Genomic DNA, 16875 nt, shown 5'->3' with positions numbered 1-16875 from the left:
TGATATGCTGCAATCGCTAATTAATACAATGCGCATTATACTGAACAAGCTGCAAACACCAGCAGCTCGAAGCGCTCTGCAAATACTGGATGCACTTAATCCAGTGCTTGCTAGCATCGTTTAAGCATCATGGCTCGATCAACAGTCCCCTTCATTTTCACACATCGCTTCCCCATACTGGTCATTTGCGAACCAAATACATCAACTCCACTCAGACTGTCCGGTTATGAATCTTTCGTCTCGTCCACATGCGGTGCGAGCACGAAAGTGATCATCTACATCCGCACGGACTTAACATATGTCGCTAATGCGATAGAGCCTCATGACGACAACCAATATGTCTGCGTAAATGTCCAAAAGAAGAATGTGTCATTTACACTAATTGGAGCCTACATATCCCCAGCGGGTCACTTTGACGGTGAACGACTAAAGAAAATATTACTAATGAACAATGGCCCCTGGGTTATCACAGGTGATTTCAACGCGCATCACCAGCTATGGGGAAGCACTAAAATTGACTCCAAAGGCAAGAGCCTTGCCTCCTTTGCTGCCGACCATGATTTGTGCTGCGTGAATGACGGCAGCCCTACATTTCTGCGAGGCACGACCTACAGTAGCTGCTTGGATTTAACTTTGGTGTCACGGCGCTTTGCCTCGAGCGTCCAATGGTTTACAGACATAGAAACACATGGAAGCGACCATATTCCAACATACATAAAGATTAGAGGAGTTGAGCAACGCTCCTCTACTGCCTTGCGTACAGTTGATTGGTCAAAATTTCAGAAGGATATGAATGACACATGTCGGGAAGGCCTCTCACACACTATCGAAGAAGCAATCGCAGAAGCATTGAAAACATCCATCTGCTCGCTTCCAAGGTCAACAAGGCGAACAGACTTGGACATGGAACTGGAGAGGCTGCGTGCAGCACGCCGACAAGTGGAGAGGAGGTATCGGCGCACGAAGTCCGTCTTGGATCTGAGGGCTTCACGACGCATACAAAAGAAAGTCCAGCGTCGCATGGATAAATTGGAAGATAAGAGATGGAAAGCATTCTGTCAGTCGCTTGATCCCCGCAAATCGCTCTCGCACATATGGAGAACGGTTAGGGGTCTTCGCTCATCTCCGCATCAAAGGAAGCCTTTCGCTGCTCTGGCCCTCTACCAACTCCGCTCGGAACTTCAAGTGGCTGAAGAGTTCTGTGCACGGGTTGCTGGGTCCGTGGCCATCATTACTGACGTAGCATTGAATGACATCCCTGAGGCACGTGTACCAGAAATGAACGTGATATTTTCACTCGAAGAGCTCGATGCTGCGTTGGCGACCTGCCGGCGTTCTTCGTCACCAGGACCTGATGGCATCACGTATGCTGCCCTATGCCACCTTGGACATGACGCACGTGATGAGCTGCTCAACTACTACAATGAATCTTGGCAGAACGGCGCCGTTCCTAAACAATGGAAATCGAGCCGCTTGATCCCCATTCTGAAACCTGGAAAGTCTCCGCTTGAGATCTCATCATATCGTCCGATAGCGCTTTCGAGCTGCGTCGGCAAAGTGATGGAAAGAATGATTCTTGCTCGATTGGAATGGTACCTAGAACGATTCAACATCTATCCGGACGCCATGACAGGTTTTCGTCGAGGTCGCACGTCCATCGACAACGTCATCGACATCGTAACATGGGTCCAAAATCAAAAAAGCCTCAAGCGCCTATCTGCGGCACTTTTTCTGGATATAAAAGGAGCATACGACAACGTCGCCCACGAGGCCATACTAAACTCACTTGAGGCTGTTGGAGTTGGTGGCCGGATGTATCAATGGATTCGGGACTATTTGACTGAGAGGCGTTTTTTCTTACAGACCGAAGACGGCCCAACTTCAGACCATTCCATCTGCCGTGGTGTGCCGCAGGGTGGAGTGTTGAGCCCTATTTTGTTCAACCTCGTCCTGGTAGGACTAGCGGATTACCTACCGCAGACAGTACATGTCTCAATATACGCCGACGACATTTGCATCTGGGCCTCTGCGGTGACTCGCCCTCAGCTAAGAGCCAGGCTTCAGCGGTCGGCAACCATGACGGCTTCTTATCTCCGAGAGCAAGGCCTCAGTGTGTCTTCTGAAAAGTGCGCATTACTTGGTTTTACGCGGAAACAAATGTCATCGTATCCTGTTACGATCAATGGTCAAGCTGTACTCTATGTTAAGACGCATCGCTTTCTGGGCGTCATCATTGACCGCAACCTCTCGTGGAGCCCTCACTGCGTCTATCTGAAGAAGAAGCTAGTCGCCATTGCTCAGGTCTTCCGATTTCTATGCGGGAAAAACTGGGGTACACCAGTCCATTCTATGTTGCAGCTGTACAGGGCTTTGTTTCTCGGACTCCTTCGTTACAGCCTACCAGTATTGTCAAATGCATGCAAGACGAACTTTCGCGCCTTGGAGAGCATACAAGGTCAAGCCCTACGCACGTGTTTAGGGCTGCCTAGGTGCACGCATAGCTCTAACGTCTAGGAAAAGCTTAACCAGGTGCGATGGCGGCACGCATAGCGTGGGAAGCTAGCCGCCAGAATAACTATACCAAGGACTGCTGCTGATGAGGTACTTCGCCCTCATCAGCAGCAGTCCTTGGTATAGTTATTCTGGCGGCTAGCTTCCCACGCTATGCGTGCCGCCATCGCACCTGGTTAAGCTTTTCCTAGACGTTAGAGCTATGCGTTGTCCGCGCAACCTTGAGCGATCGGAAAGCACGTTTCCCCCTCTTGGCCGGCGGAGAAGGGATGCTTCGTTCCGGCCGCGAAGCTCTCCACATCTCTGTAAGGTGCCTTGTGGATGTCTCGCGCTGAAGATGCCCTCTCGGTGAGCGCATATTTCACCCCTCATCTTTTAAGAGGTTCAATACATACGAGCATTTGTCTAGCAAACCAGATTTTTTTCAAGGGAATTTTCCACGTCTCAGTAATTTCTCTCGTCGTATTCGAGTGCTGATTGCCGTGTTATAGTTTGTTAACGAAGCTTTCCCTCAAGTCTAAATATTTTAAGGCAGTTTTCCTAGCCTCTAAAGCCGCTCGAGTTCGCTCTTCTCCTTGAGCGGCCATTTTTCCTAGAAAGTATGCCTTCCAACTACTCTGCCCTTAAACTGGCTCTCTCAACTACTACACGCAGAGACAAAGAAACAGCGCGCGCATTAGATCCCATAGATGAGATGAATATTTACAATTAGTATTAGGGTTAAAATTATATTCGAGTGCTGATTGCCGTGCTATCGTTTGCTAACGAAGCTTTCCCTCAAGTCTAAATATTTTAAGGCAGTTTGTCGTGTGCGTATCGTGGCTACGCACGCTTATATCGCATTCCGTTTCTCTACCACGGCTGCGCTTTAAAACCACGGCGCTGCAGTTTTTGCTTTTCTTTTCTTTCTTCTTCTCCGCCCTTAAACTGGCTCTCTCAACTACTACACGCAGAGACAAAGAAACAGCGCGCGCATTAGATCCCATAGATGAGATGAATATTTACAATTAGTATTAGGGTTATAATTATATTCGAGTGCTGATTGCCGTGCTATCGTTTGCTAACGAAGCTTTCCCTCAAGTCTAAATATTTTAAGGCAGTTTGTCGTGTGCGTATCATGGCTACGCACGCTTATATCGCATTCCGTTTCTCTACCACGGGTGCGCTTTAAAACCACGGCGCTGCAGTTTTTGCTTTTCTCTTCTTTCTTCTTCTCCGCCCTTAAACTGGCTCTCTTAACTGTACTACACGCAGAGACAAAAAAACAGAGCGCGAATGCGATCCCATAGATGAGATGAATATATATATATATATATATATAGAAAACTATCAGTCATAGCTCTCGTAGTATAGCCCTCGGGGCCGTTTCCTTTTTTTTTTCGAAAGTAGTCCTATTAGGGTTATTATAATTACACGAAGGTACTTCGCCCTCATCAGCAGCAGTCCTTGGTATAGTTATTCTGGCGGCTAGCTTCCCACGCTATGCGTGCCGCCATCGCACCTGGTTAAGCTTTTCCTAGACGCTAGAGCTATGCGTTGTCCGCGCAACCTTGAGCGATCGGAAAGCACGTTTCCCCCTCTTGGCCGGCGGAGAAGGGATGCTTCGTTCCGGCCGCGAAGCTCTCCACATCTCTGTAAGGTGCCTTGTGGATGTCTCGCGCTGAAGATGCCCTCTCGGTGAGCGCATATTTCACCCCTCATCTTTTAAGAGGTTCAATACATACGAGCATTTGTCTAGCAAACCAGATTTTTTTTCAAGGGAATTTTCCGCGTCTCAGTAATTTCTCTCGTCGTATTCGAGTGCTGATTGCCGTGTTATAGTTTGTTAACGAAGCTTTCCCTCAAGTCTAAATATTTTAAGGCAGTTTTCCTAGCCTCTAAAGCCGCTCGAGTTCGCTCTTCTCCTTGAGCGGCCATTTTTCCTAGAAAGTATGCCTTCCAACTACTCTGCCCTTAAACTGGCTCTCTCAACTACTACACGCAGAGACAAAGAAACAGCGCGCGCATTAGATCCCATAGATGAGATGAATATTTACAATTAGTATTAGGGTTAAAATTATATTCGAGTGCTGATTGCCGTGCTATCGTTTGCTAACGAAGCTTTCCCTCAAGTCTAAATATTTTAAGGCAGTTTGTCGTGTGCGTATCGTGGCTACGCACGCTTATATCGCATTCCGTTTCTCTACCACGGCTGCGCTTTAAAACCACGGCGCTGCAGTTTTTGCTTTTCTTTTCTTTCTTCTTCTCCGCCCTTAAACTGGCTCTCTCAACTACTACACGCAGAGACAAAGAAACAGCGCGCGCATTAGATCCCATAGATGAGATGAATATTTACAATTAGTATTAGGGTTATAATTATATTCGAGTGCTGACTGCCGTGCTATCGTTTGCTAACGAAGCTTTCCCTCAAGTCTAAATATTTTAAGGCAGTTTGTCGTGTGCGTATCATGGCTACGCACGCTTATATCGCATTCCGTTTCTCTACCACGGGTGCGCTTTAAAACCACGGCGCTGCAGTTTTTGCTTTTCTCTTCTTTCTTCTTCTCCGCCCTTAAACTGGCTCTCTTAACTGTACTACACGCAGAGACAAAAAAACAGCGCGCGAATGCGATCCCATAGATGAGATGAATATATATATATATATATATATAGAAAACTATCAGTCATAGCTCTCGTAGTATAGCCCTCGGGGCCGTTTCCTTTTTTTTTTTCGAAAGTAGTCCTATTAGGGTTATTATAATTACACGAAGGTACTTCGCCCTCATCAGCAGCAGTCCTTGGTATAGTTATTCTGGCGGCTAGCTTCCCACGCTATGCGTGCCGCCATCGCACCTGGTTAAGCTTTTCCTAGACGCTAGAGCTATGCGTTGTCCGCGCAACCTTGAGCGATCGGAAAGCACGTTTCCCCCTCTTGGCCGGCGGAGAAGGGATGCTTCGTTCCGGCCGCGAAGCTCTCCACATCTCTGTAAGGTGCCTTGTGGATGTCTCGCGCTGAAGATGCCCTCTCGGTGAGCGCATATTTCACCCCTCATCTTTTAAGAGGTTCAATACATACGAGCATTTGTCTAGCAAACCAGATTTTTTTCAAGGGAATTTTCCACGTCTCAGTAATTTCTCTCGTCGTATTCGAGTGCTGATTGCCGTGTTATAGTTTGTTAACGAAGCTTTCCCTCAAGTCTAAATATTTTAAGGCAGTTTTCCTAGCCTCTAAAGCCGCTCGAGTTCGCTCTTCTCCTTGAGCGGCCATTTTTCCTAGAAAGTATGCCTTCCAACTACTCTGCCCTTAAACTGGCTCTCTCAACTACTACACGCAGAGACAAAGAAACAGCGCGCGCATTAGATCCCATAGATGAGATGAATATTTACAATTAGTATTAGGGTTAAAATTATATTCGAGTGCTGATTGCCGTGCTATCGTTTGCTAACGAAGCTTTCCCTCAAGTCTAAATATTTTAAGGCAGTTTGTCGTGTGCGTATCGTGGCTACGCACGCTTATATCGCATTCCGTTTCTCTACCACGGCTGCGCTTTAAAACCACGGCGCTGCAGTTTTTGCTTTTCTTTTCTTTCTTCTTCTCCGCCCTTAAACTGGCTCTCTCAACTACTACACGCAGAGACAAAGAAACAGCGCGCGCATTAGATCCCATAAATGAGATGAATATTTACAATTAGTATTAGGGTTATAATTATATTCGAGTGCTGACTGCCGTGCTATCGTTTGCTAACGAAGCTTTCCCTCAAGTCTAAATATTTTAAGGCAGTTTGTCGTGTGCGTATCATGGCTACGCACGCTTATATCGCATTCCGTTTCTCTACCACGGGTGCGCTTTAAAACCACGGCGCTGCAGTTTTTGCTTTTCTCTTCTTTCTTCTTCTCCGCCCTTAAACTGGCTCTCTTAACTGTACTACACGCAGAGACAAAAAAACAGCGCGCGAATGCGATCCCATAGATGAGATGAATATATATATATATATATATATATATATAGAAAACTATCAGTCATACCTCTCGTAGTATAGCCCTCGGGGCCGTTTCCTTTTTTTTTTCGAAAGTAGTCCTATTAGGGTTATTATAATTACACGAAGGTACTTCGCCCTCATCAGCAGCAGTCCTTGGTATAGTTATTCTGGCGGCTAGCTTCCCACGCTATGCGTGCCGCCATCGCACCTGGTTAAGCTTTTCCTAGACGCTAGAGCTATGCGTTGTCCGCGCAACCTTGAGCGATCGGAAAGCACGTTTCCCCCTCTTGGCCGGCGGAGAAGGGATGCTTCGTTCCGGCCGCGAAGCTCTCCACATCTCTGTAAGGTGCCTTGTGGATGTCTCGCGCTGAAGATGCCCTCTCGGTGAGCGCATATTTCACCCCTCATCTTTTAAGAGGTTCAATACATACGAGCATTTGTCTAGCAAACCAGATTTTTTTCAAGGGAATTTTCCACGTCTCAGTAATTTCTCTCGTCGTATTCGAGTGCTGATTGCCGTGTTATAGTTTGTTAACGAAGCTTTCCCTCAAGTCTAAATATTTTAAGGCAGTTTTCCTAGCCTCTAAAGCCGCTCGAGTTCGCTCTTCTCCTTGAGCGGCCATTTTTCCTAGAAAGTATGCCTTCCAACTACTCTGCCCTTAAACTGGCTCTCTCAACTACTACACGCAGAGACAAAGAAACAGCGCGCGCATTAGATCCCATAGATGAGATGAATATTTACAATTAGTATTAGGGTTAAAATTATATTCGAGTGCTGATTGCCGTGCTATCGTTTGCTAACGAAGCTTTCCCTCAAGTCTAAATATTTTAAGGCAGTTTGTCGTGTGCGTATCGTGGCTACGCACGCTTATATCGCATTCCGTTTCTCTACCACGGCTGCGCTTTAAAACCACGGCGCTGCAGTTTTTGCTTTTCTTTTCTTTCTTCTTCTCCGCCCTTAAACTGGCTCTCTCAACTACTACACGCAGAGACAAAGAAACAGCGCGCGCATTAGATCCCATAGATGAGATGAAATTTACAATCGCGGACAACATGAGTCTCTTTTCACGTAAGTGCGAGGCTCGGAGGAGGAGCTGTGGCGCTTGAAAGTAGCCTGGGGCCTGACGAACCAAGCGACTGAGCTATCTTTCCGGGCAACATCGAAGGGTCACGAGTTCAAATCACCTGTTATGTTCCGTTTTTTTTTTTTTTTTTTTTTTTCCGCCCGTTTTTCTTTCTTTTTTTTTCTTTCTTTTAATGTCTTTTCCTTTATTTTATCACTGTACGGGAACCCTCTTAAAAAAAAAAAAAATAGATATATATCTTCAAATATGTAAGGCCTCACATGTGCAGGTCATAAATACGAGGTTCTCTAGCCGAGTGCCATCCATGCGGTATAACCGAGCTCAGATTGGTCCACCTTGACTGACCAAGTAGGGCACCACTGTAGGTTAAATGAGGCGTACAACTCCTGCGGGACCCGCCGTGGTTGCTCAGTGGTTATGGTGTTAGACTGCTGAGCACGAGGTCGCGGGATCGGACCCCGACCACGGCGGCCGCATTTCGATGGGGGCGAAATGCGAAAACACCCGTGTACTTAGAATTAAGTGCACGTTAAAGAACCCCAGGTGGTCGAAATTTTCGGAGTCCTCCACTACGGCGTGCATAATCAGAAAGTGGTTTTGTCACGTAAAACCCCATAAATTAATTTTTAATTTAACTCCTACGGGGACGGTAGAGTATCCGTCTCCAGTGCAAGAGGACCGTGATTCAAATCCCGGTGCCGCGCTATTCTCCACCGGAAAATACAAAAAAAAAAAAACCGTGTGTTGAGAAAATTGCACAAACAGGCCTGGAGTGCGGCCTGATCCCGGTGACCAGAACCGGTAACACACTCTCTCACCAGAGCAGGATTGGCCACCCTGGTGCAGTACTTGGCCACAACCTCCTATATGAATACAACAATCGAACCCCGGCCCTCAGTCCCCAGCAGCCGCGAAGCAACTGACCACGGCGGCGGTCAGATCTGTGACGCTGCAGAGGGTGCTAAGAATACCTGGCTCCGGACAGGCCGCCATTGGAATCTGAACCTGGCAACGTTTAACGTTAGAACGCTATCTAGTGAGGCGAGTCTAGCAGTGTTATTGGAGGAATTAGAGGGTAGTAAATGGGATATAATAGGACTCAGTGAGGTTAGGAGGACAAAAGAAGCATATACAGTGCTAAAAAGCGGGCATGTACTGTGTTACCGGGGCTTAGCGGAGAGACGAGAACTAGGAGTCGGATTCCTGATTAATAAGGAAATAGCTGGTAACATACAGGAATTCTATAGCATTAACGAGAGGGTGGCATGTCTTGTTGTGAAACTTAATAAGAGGTGCAAAATGAAGGTTGTACAGGTCTACGCTCCTACATCTAGTCATGATGACCAGGAAGTCGAAAGCTTTTATGAAGACGTAGAATCGGCGATGGGTAAAGTCAAAACAAAATACACTATACTGATGGGCGACTTCAATGCCAGGGTAGGCAAGAAGCAGGCTGGAGACAAGTCAGTGGGGGAATATGGCATAGGCTCTAGGAATAGCAGAGGAGAATTATTAGTAGAGTTTGCAGAACAGAATAATATGCGTATAATGAATACCTTTTTCCGCAAGCGGGTTAGCCGAAAGTGGACGTGGAGGAGCCCGAATGGTGAGACTAGAAATGAAATCGACTTCATACTCTGCGCGAACCCTGGCATCATTCAAGATGTAGACGTGCTCGGCAAGGTACGCTGCAGTGACCACAGGATGGTAAGAACTCGAATTAGCCTAGACTTGAGGAGGGAACGAAAGAAACTGGTACACAAGAAGCCAATCAATGAGTTAGCGGTAAGAGGGAAACTAGAGGAATTCCGGATCAAACTACAGAACAGGTATTCGGCTTTAATTCAGGAAGAGGACCTTAGTGTTGAAGCAATGAACGACAATCTCATGGGCATCATCAAGGAGTGCGCAATAGAAGTCGGTGGTAACGCCGTTAGACAGGAAACCAGTAAGCTATCGCAGGAGACGAAAGATCTGATCAAGAAACGCCAATGTATGAAAGCTTCTAATCCTACAGCTAGAATAGAACTGGCAGAACTTTCTAAGTTAATCAACAAGCGTAAGACAGCGGACATCAGGAACTATAATATGGATAGAATTGAACAGGCTCTCAGGAAAGGAGGAAGCCTAAAAACAGTGAAGAAGAAACTAGGAATAGGCAAGAATCAGATGTGTGCGTTAAGAGACAAAGCCGGCAATATCGTTACTAATATGGACGAGATAGTTCAAGTGGCTGAGGAGTTCTATAGAGATTTATACAGTACCAGTGGCACCCACGACGATAGTGGAAGAGAGAATAGCCTAGAGGAATTCGAAATCCCACAGGTAACACCAGAAGAAGTGAAGAAAGCCTTAGGAGCTATGCAAAGGGGGAAGGCAGCTGGGGAGGATCAGGTAACAGCAGATTTGTTGAAGGATGGTGGTCAGATTGTTCTAGAGAAACTGGCCACCCTGTATACGCAATGCCTCATAACCTCGAGCGTACCGGAATCTTGGAAGAACGCTAACATAATCCTAATCCATAAGAAAGGGGACGCCAAAGACTTGAAAAATTATAGACCGATCAGCTTACTGTCCGTTGCCTACAAAGTATTTACTAAGGTAATCGCAAATAGAATCAGGAACACCTTAGACTTCTGTCAACCAAAGGACCAGGCAGGATTCCGTAAAGGCTACTCAACAATAGACCATATTCACACTATCAATCAAGTGATAGAGAAATGTGCAGAATATAACCAACCCTTATATATAGCTTTCATTGATTACGAGAAAGCGTTTGATTCAGTCGAAACCTCAGCAGTCATGGAGGCATTACGGAATCAGGGTGTAGATGAGCCATATGTAAAAATACTGGAAGATATCTATAGCGGCTCCACAGCCACCGTAGTCCTCCACAAAGAAAGCAACAAAATCCCTATAAAGAAAGGCGTCAGACAGGGAGATACGATATCTCCAATGCTATTCACAGCATGTTTACAAGAGGTATTCAGAGGCCTGGAGTGGGAAGAATTGGGGATAAAAGTTGATGGAGAATACCTTAGCAACTTGCGATTCGCTGATGATATTGCCTTGCTTAGTAACTCAGGAGACCAATTGCAATGCATGCTCACTGACCTAGAGAGACAAAGCAGAAGGGTGGGTCTGAAAATTAATCTGCAGAAAACTAAAGTACTGTTTAACAGTCTCGGAAGAGAACAGCAGTTTACGATAGGTAGCGAAACACTGGAAGTGGTAAGGGAATACATCTACTTAGGGCAGGTAGTGACCACGGATCCGGATCATGAGACTGAAATAACCAGAAGAATAAGAATGGGTTGGGGTGCGTTTGGCAGGCATTCTCAAATCATGAACAGTAGGTTGCCACTATCCCTCAAAAGGAAAGTGTACAACAGCTGTGTGTTACCAGTACTCACATATGGGGCAGAAACCTGGAGGCTTACGAAAAGGGTTCTGCTGAAATTGAGAACGACGCAACGAGCTATGGAAAGAAGAATGATGGGTGTAACGTTAAGGGATAAGAAAAGAGCAGATTGGGTGAGGCAACAAACGCGGGTAAACGACATCTTAGTTGAAATCAAGAAAAAGAAATGGGCATGGGCCGGACATGTAATGAGGAGGGAAGATAACCGATGGTCACTAAGAGCTACGGACTGGATTCCAAGAGAAGGGAAGCGTAGCAGGGGGCGGCAGAAAGTTAGGTGGGCAGATGACATTAAGACGTTTGCAGGGACAACATGGCCACAATTAGTACATGACCGGGGCAGTTGGAGAAGTATGGGAGAGGCCTTTGCCCTGCAGTGGGCGTAACTAGGCTGATGATGATGATGAGGTGCACCTCAACAGCAGCGACAATCGCCATCGCAGGAGACCATACAATCCAGACACATGTAGCTGTCGACTCTCTCAGAGCGCACATTCGCCATCTGTCAAGGATCCCCGACCATCATTTGGCCTCCCTACCAGCCGAGAGACCCCAAGCGACCTTTTAACGAGATATTAGCGCTCATCATGAGTACATACCGGCATCATTTACACCGGCGGCGAAGCCTTCCTCTCCCCTGTGGTGCCTGCGACAGCCTCAAGTGAATTTGGTATTCCTGGAATCACAAAAAAGTCCAATCATCCATCGCCGGCTCTGAAGCAACTTACGCTCACATTACTGCACCAGACGTATCATGACCGCATACATATATATACCGATGGTTCCACCTCACCTACCAGCTCAACTGCCGCATTCGTCGTTCCAGCCAAGAACGTTACAGTTAAATTCAAATTGTCGCACACGACTACATCTACATCGGCAGAACTTGCAGCTCTCCATGCCGCTATGATGTACATCACCGAAGAGCCTACAGAGAAATGGGTCGTATTTTGTGACTCAAAGGCAGCCCTTCACAGCATCAAGTCCGCATTACGTCACAGAACTTACGAGCAAATGACATCTGATATCAGGGAACTGCACCACCATGCTCTGGAAAGTGGACACCACATTATATTTCAGTGGATTCCTGCTCACTGTGGCATCGTGGGCAACAACCTAGCTGACAAGGCTGCCCGGTGTGCCCACGAAGATACCAAGACGCGTCCAACACCTTTGGCGAGGTCGGACGCTGCCAGAGAACTTCGCCAACTTGCGCGTAAGAAGTCCCAAGATCTCTGGATTTCAAGTGGCCTAAATTGCAGATTACGTAAACTGGACCCCACGCTACGGCTACAACTGCCATCTAGCCTTCCCCGCGGCGAAGCAACCTTGTTGTGTCGCTTGTGGCTGGGAGTGGCGTTCACGAACGCATACTCCTACCGTATGGGAATGGCCGAGAGCCCGATGTGCGACTCCTGTGGGTGCGAGGAGACCATCGAGCACCTATTGTGTACCTGCCCTCGCTACGATGTCCAACGCCTCTTTCTGCGGGCAACTTTACGCAGACTGGACTCGAGATGTTTCACCGAGTCAAAGATACTCGGACCGTGGCCACACCCGTCACTGGCTCGAAAAGCGATTCGTGCACTAGTGCGGTACTTGAAGTGCACGGGCTTAACAGACCGTTTATAGTGTCCTTGTGTATGGTGTCGCTCCCACACGTACTCAGTGCTTCCTCTCTCCCTTTCTTCCTCTTTCTATTCCCCTTTCCCCCACCCCCAGTGTAGGGTAGCAAACCGGATGCTGTCCTGGTTGACCTCCCTGCCTTTCCTACCCTTGTTTTCTCTCTCTCTCTCTCTTAGGGTAAAATTTTCGAATACCAGCAGAAGACGAAATCGTGATTTTTTTTAGCCACAGGGTTTGGGGAAACGAAACCGTTCCCCACGACAGCGGAAATGCGGAAACCCACGACAGCGGAAATGTTCCATTCGTAAAGCTCGACCAACGTCAACTTAATAGGGGACAGATGCAAGAACCACTGTAGTGCTCCGCATTCGAGCCCTCACTCATTTCAATAATTTTTAATGTACTTTTTTGATAAATTTAGGTGGTTAGGTGGTGCAGATTTTCTGCTAAGAAACTTCACTGACACTCTTACAGCTCACAAAACAAATCAGCTCCGCGTGGTGTGGCCTTCGATTCATTCGTGTCCTGTCTTCTATTGCGCTAGTAGTCTCTTAGCCCCAAATTTGCCATTTTTGATAAGATATTCCGCCTTAGTTTTATTAGATACAGAGCTACTTGTGAAGTAAAGGCGCACTGATGGCGGCCCAATGCCAGCTTTATTTAGAGCAGTTATTTCCTTTTACAAACAGCACTCACAAATGTCATATCTACGCTCCTGCAATTTCCCTGATATGCTCAGCTAGGCGGTGATTGCCAGCACAATCAATTTCGCCAATAATTTCGCTAATACTTTAAATTTACAGACTAATAACTTATTTATTATTAACTTTAGGACACATGTGGCTTTTTGAGAAATGAAACCGGAAGAGTGGCAAATTCGCGTTGGTTTGGCGAATATCCTAAGATTAGCACCACTTTGGAAATAAAAGAAAAATAGGTTACTATCTGTGCTTTCGAGTGGGAAACAACGATATACTTATGAGGCACGCATAGTGGGAGGCTTTGAAGTAATTTGGACCACCTGGAGTTCTCTAACGTGGGTGCAATGCGCGGTACGCAGGCGTTTTTGCATTTCGCTCCCATCTAAATGCTGTCGCCGCAGCCAGCATTCGATCCCGCGCCCTCGGGTTTAGCAGCGCGATGAAGAAGCCGCTACGCCACCACGGCGGCTCTCCCTTTTGCGATATGCCAGCTTAAAGGGCGCTACGAAATCCATTGGGATTTCAGTTAACTGTTGCCGAAAAGCGTTCCTCCAACAATTTAGGACTATCCTATAATCGGAACGCCGAGGAATCTTCTAGCAAGCATTAGGGACCAATTTTTCGAAAGGGGTGATAGCCTTAAGATTTGCACAGGTCAGACGTAGTTGAAAACTCCTGAGCTTTATTTTCGCACAATAACCATGTCCCTAATGTAAGTGATTAAAAGCTAATTTGCATCATTTTTCTCACTAGCGAAAACTTATTTGATATTTTCACTGCTGCCAATGTCGGCCTATCGCGTAACCTGTGAGTAAAAATGACAGGCGCCTGCATTTAAGAGTGTTTTTAAAATCTGCGGCCTCCGACTGCGTCATTTTCCCCATTAGTTTACAGTGAAAACCAACGTATTACGTGTTTTTAAGTGGTGCCGTCCTGAACACTCCGTCGGGATTGGTGAAAAAACACTCCGTGGGTAGCATACGCTGCTGGGGACATTGCAAATAAGTTTTGCAGTCATGCACGGCACCTGCTCCTCACTCGTTTTTGGACGCTTTATTTCGTCATATAGCAGATTCCCATTCGCGGCTGCTTTTGGCCTATAGCTGACATCAATCAAGAAGAGTGTTCGGATGAGTGTGCTTCTTTCCATTGTTGCTCTGCGTATTTATTGAGACAGTTTAATAAACAGGCTGAAGTGAGTGAAAATATGCTTGCGAATTTCGGTAATAACTATGCACTTCCGGAAGAAGCCGACTGTCGTCTGATCACACCCTGTCGTGGCGGCCCACATAGGAATTAAACTTTCGCCACCCTGCTTAAAGATGTCATAGCCATCAGCTCTCCCTAATTTCGATTAGTTTAAGCACTTAACTAGCCTCGAATTATGTGAAACTTAAGGTCAGACCACACGCACGATTGCCAGCGCACGCTCAGTCCTGACCGCTCCTGGTTAGACGCATGGGCAGACTTCGCTTCGTATTGGTAGCGCTTAAAAATGCACAAGTTGGATGCGGCTACTATCCCTCGGTCACCCGCCGCGGTTGCTCAGTGGCTATGGTGTTAGGCTGCTGAGCACGAGGTCGCGGGATCGAATCCCGGCCACGGCGGCCGCATGTCGATGGGGGTGAAATGCGAAAACACCCGTGTGCTTAGATTTAGGTGCACGTTAAAGAACCCCAGGTGGTCGAAATTTCCGGAGTCCTCCACTACGGCGTGCCTCATAATCAGAAAGTGGTTTTGGCACGTAAAACCCCATAATTTGACTATCCCTCGGTCAAGCTGGCGCAGGACAAAGCCGGTACGCATCACCTAGCACGGCCAGACTAGAGCATATGAACGCGAGCAGTCCTTCATACCATGCAGTACAAACTGCACAAACCAAACTCGGCGTGTACGCGCTACAGTTGCATGTGGCTGTGGTCTGCGACGTAGCGTAGATACCGAGGCCTACACGGGGTGCCTCGACAAGTCCACCGGTTGAGCGTACTGCGGCTCTGTGGTCCCTAACATACTTTACGGCTCACTGAGGACAACCGCGTTTGGCGCGTGCATTGTTGGCGTCAAAATCGGAAGTGGTGGCGTCAACGTGGACATCCAAAATCAGATTTGAACTTTGTGCCACGGTGACATTTAGCAGGCGGAGCGAAGTGGGCATGCCCCACTCCGCCGTAGCCTTCGCAGTGCGAGGCATTCAAGAAGGAGCGGAAGCACCGCGAACGGTATGTTCGGACGCCAATAACTCTGCTGCTGCGGCCCGCATTGAAATACTTCTTGCCCGGCAAGGTATTTCTGAAATTGTCTAATTGAACTTCAAATACATTTCTCGGCTTCTATGTTAAGTGGTTCAGGGCGCCTTAAAATGTACCTAAACATTATATCGGACATACTTGTCGATGAGTTCGCCTCTAATTCAACAGCACATCATGAAAAGCACTTCAGATTTTGTCATTTTCGCTCGGTTTCACAATTAATCCTTTAAATGTGTACGCAGTGTAGTTTTACTCACGTATTGTTGCGTTTACGACTTTAATTGATGTGATCAGTTTTCGACCGCTCATCAATAAAGGCGCATGCTAGATGTAGACAAAGAAAAATGTATCAATGGATCAGTTGCCTGGGTCATGAAAGCACCGCGGAAGGTGCGGCAGAGGTTTTTCTTGACACTACAATAAAACTACAAACAAGTTTGTTAAACTACTTTTAGGACAGGCGTTCAGTTATTCTAAACATAAGCACAAAGGTCAGTATTCTTTTAATAATCAACAACTTAGGTTTTGTAGTATTTACCCATGTTATTTGGCTACTCTTGCAGCTTGTATTTGAGGCCATTTTGAAACCTCAGAACCCTGGTATGATTGCCATCGACAACTTTGAGCTCAAGAATGGCTCATGTGACTCAAAGAATGGTAAGAACAAAGTGTTATTGTGGAGCATAAGCACTTTACGCTCATTACCTGTTTCGGAGGGATTTGAAGCTTTTAAAATACGAAAGAAATACTGGATATACCGAGAGCCCTTTTGCTCAAGCTAGCAGATGTGCCTGGCTAGTAACAACTTACTTTGAGCAAAGGAAAGGAGCACTTTAAACGTAGACATTGGCGGTCCCTCCTTGCCACATATTGAGACGATAAAGGGTGAGTAGCCTATCGGCACACGTACCATACTGCCAACAGCATGGAGGACAGGGGAAATCGATAATGTAACAATAAAGCTAATTTGAAACTATATTTTATGCGGCACTCGATTGCGAACAAAATTGAGGATACAAAAATAAATAGAAAGAAACAAGCACTCATCGTCACTAAATTGGGGAGCCATCGTAACCCAACCAAAAACCTTGCAACAATGTGACAGTGAAACCGAGGTATGTAAATTGATGTGCGGTGAAAGCGCTTGAAGAGTTCACTTGTTAAGTCGAAACGCCAAGAAAAAATATGAAAAAGCGGTCGTCCGAAGGGCCCAGATCGATATCAGGACAGGCATGCAATGGCATTCGAAGTTATTCACTAGAAAAAGCTAGGTAGAGGAACGGCAGTTCGGAATAAAGAAAAAGGAATTGAAGGTGCAACAAC

The 16875-nt window shown here is 46.6% G+C and overlaps 1 protein-coding gene across 1 annotated transcript in view; it reads left to right on the top strand.

Annotated features, from left to right (window-relative positions):
* The window catches only part of LOC126537738 (MAM and LDL-receptor class A domain-containing protein 1-like), a 199570-nt gene that overhangs the window by 147684 nt on the left and 35011 nt on the right, over positions 1 to 16875 (top strand). The window contains exon 52 of the mRNA XM_072287645.1: positions 16116 to 16209. Coding sequence (XP_072143746.1) covers positions 16116 to 16209 — 94 coding nt within the window. The remainder of the gene's footprint in view (positions 1 to 16115; positions 16210 to 16875) is intronic.

Source organism: Dermacentor andersoni, chromosome 4 (assembly GCF_023375885.2).
Source record: "Dermacentor andersoni chromosome 4, qqDerAnde1_hic_scaffold, whole genome shotgun sequence".
Lineage (NCBI taxonomy): Eukaryota > Metazoa > Arthropoda > Arachnida > Ixodida > Ixodidae > Dermacentor > Dermacentor andersoni.
Note: the sequence above shows the minus strand (reverse complement) of the source record. Positions and strands in the feature narration are given on the sequence as shown.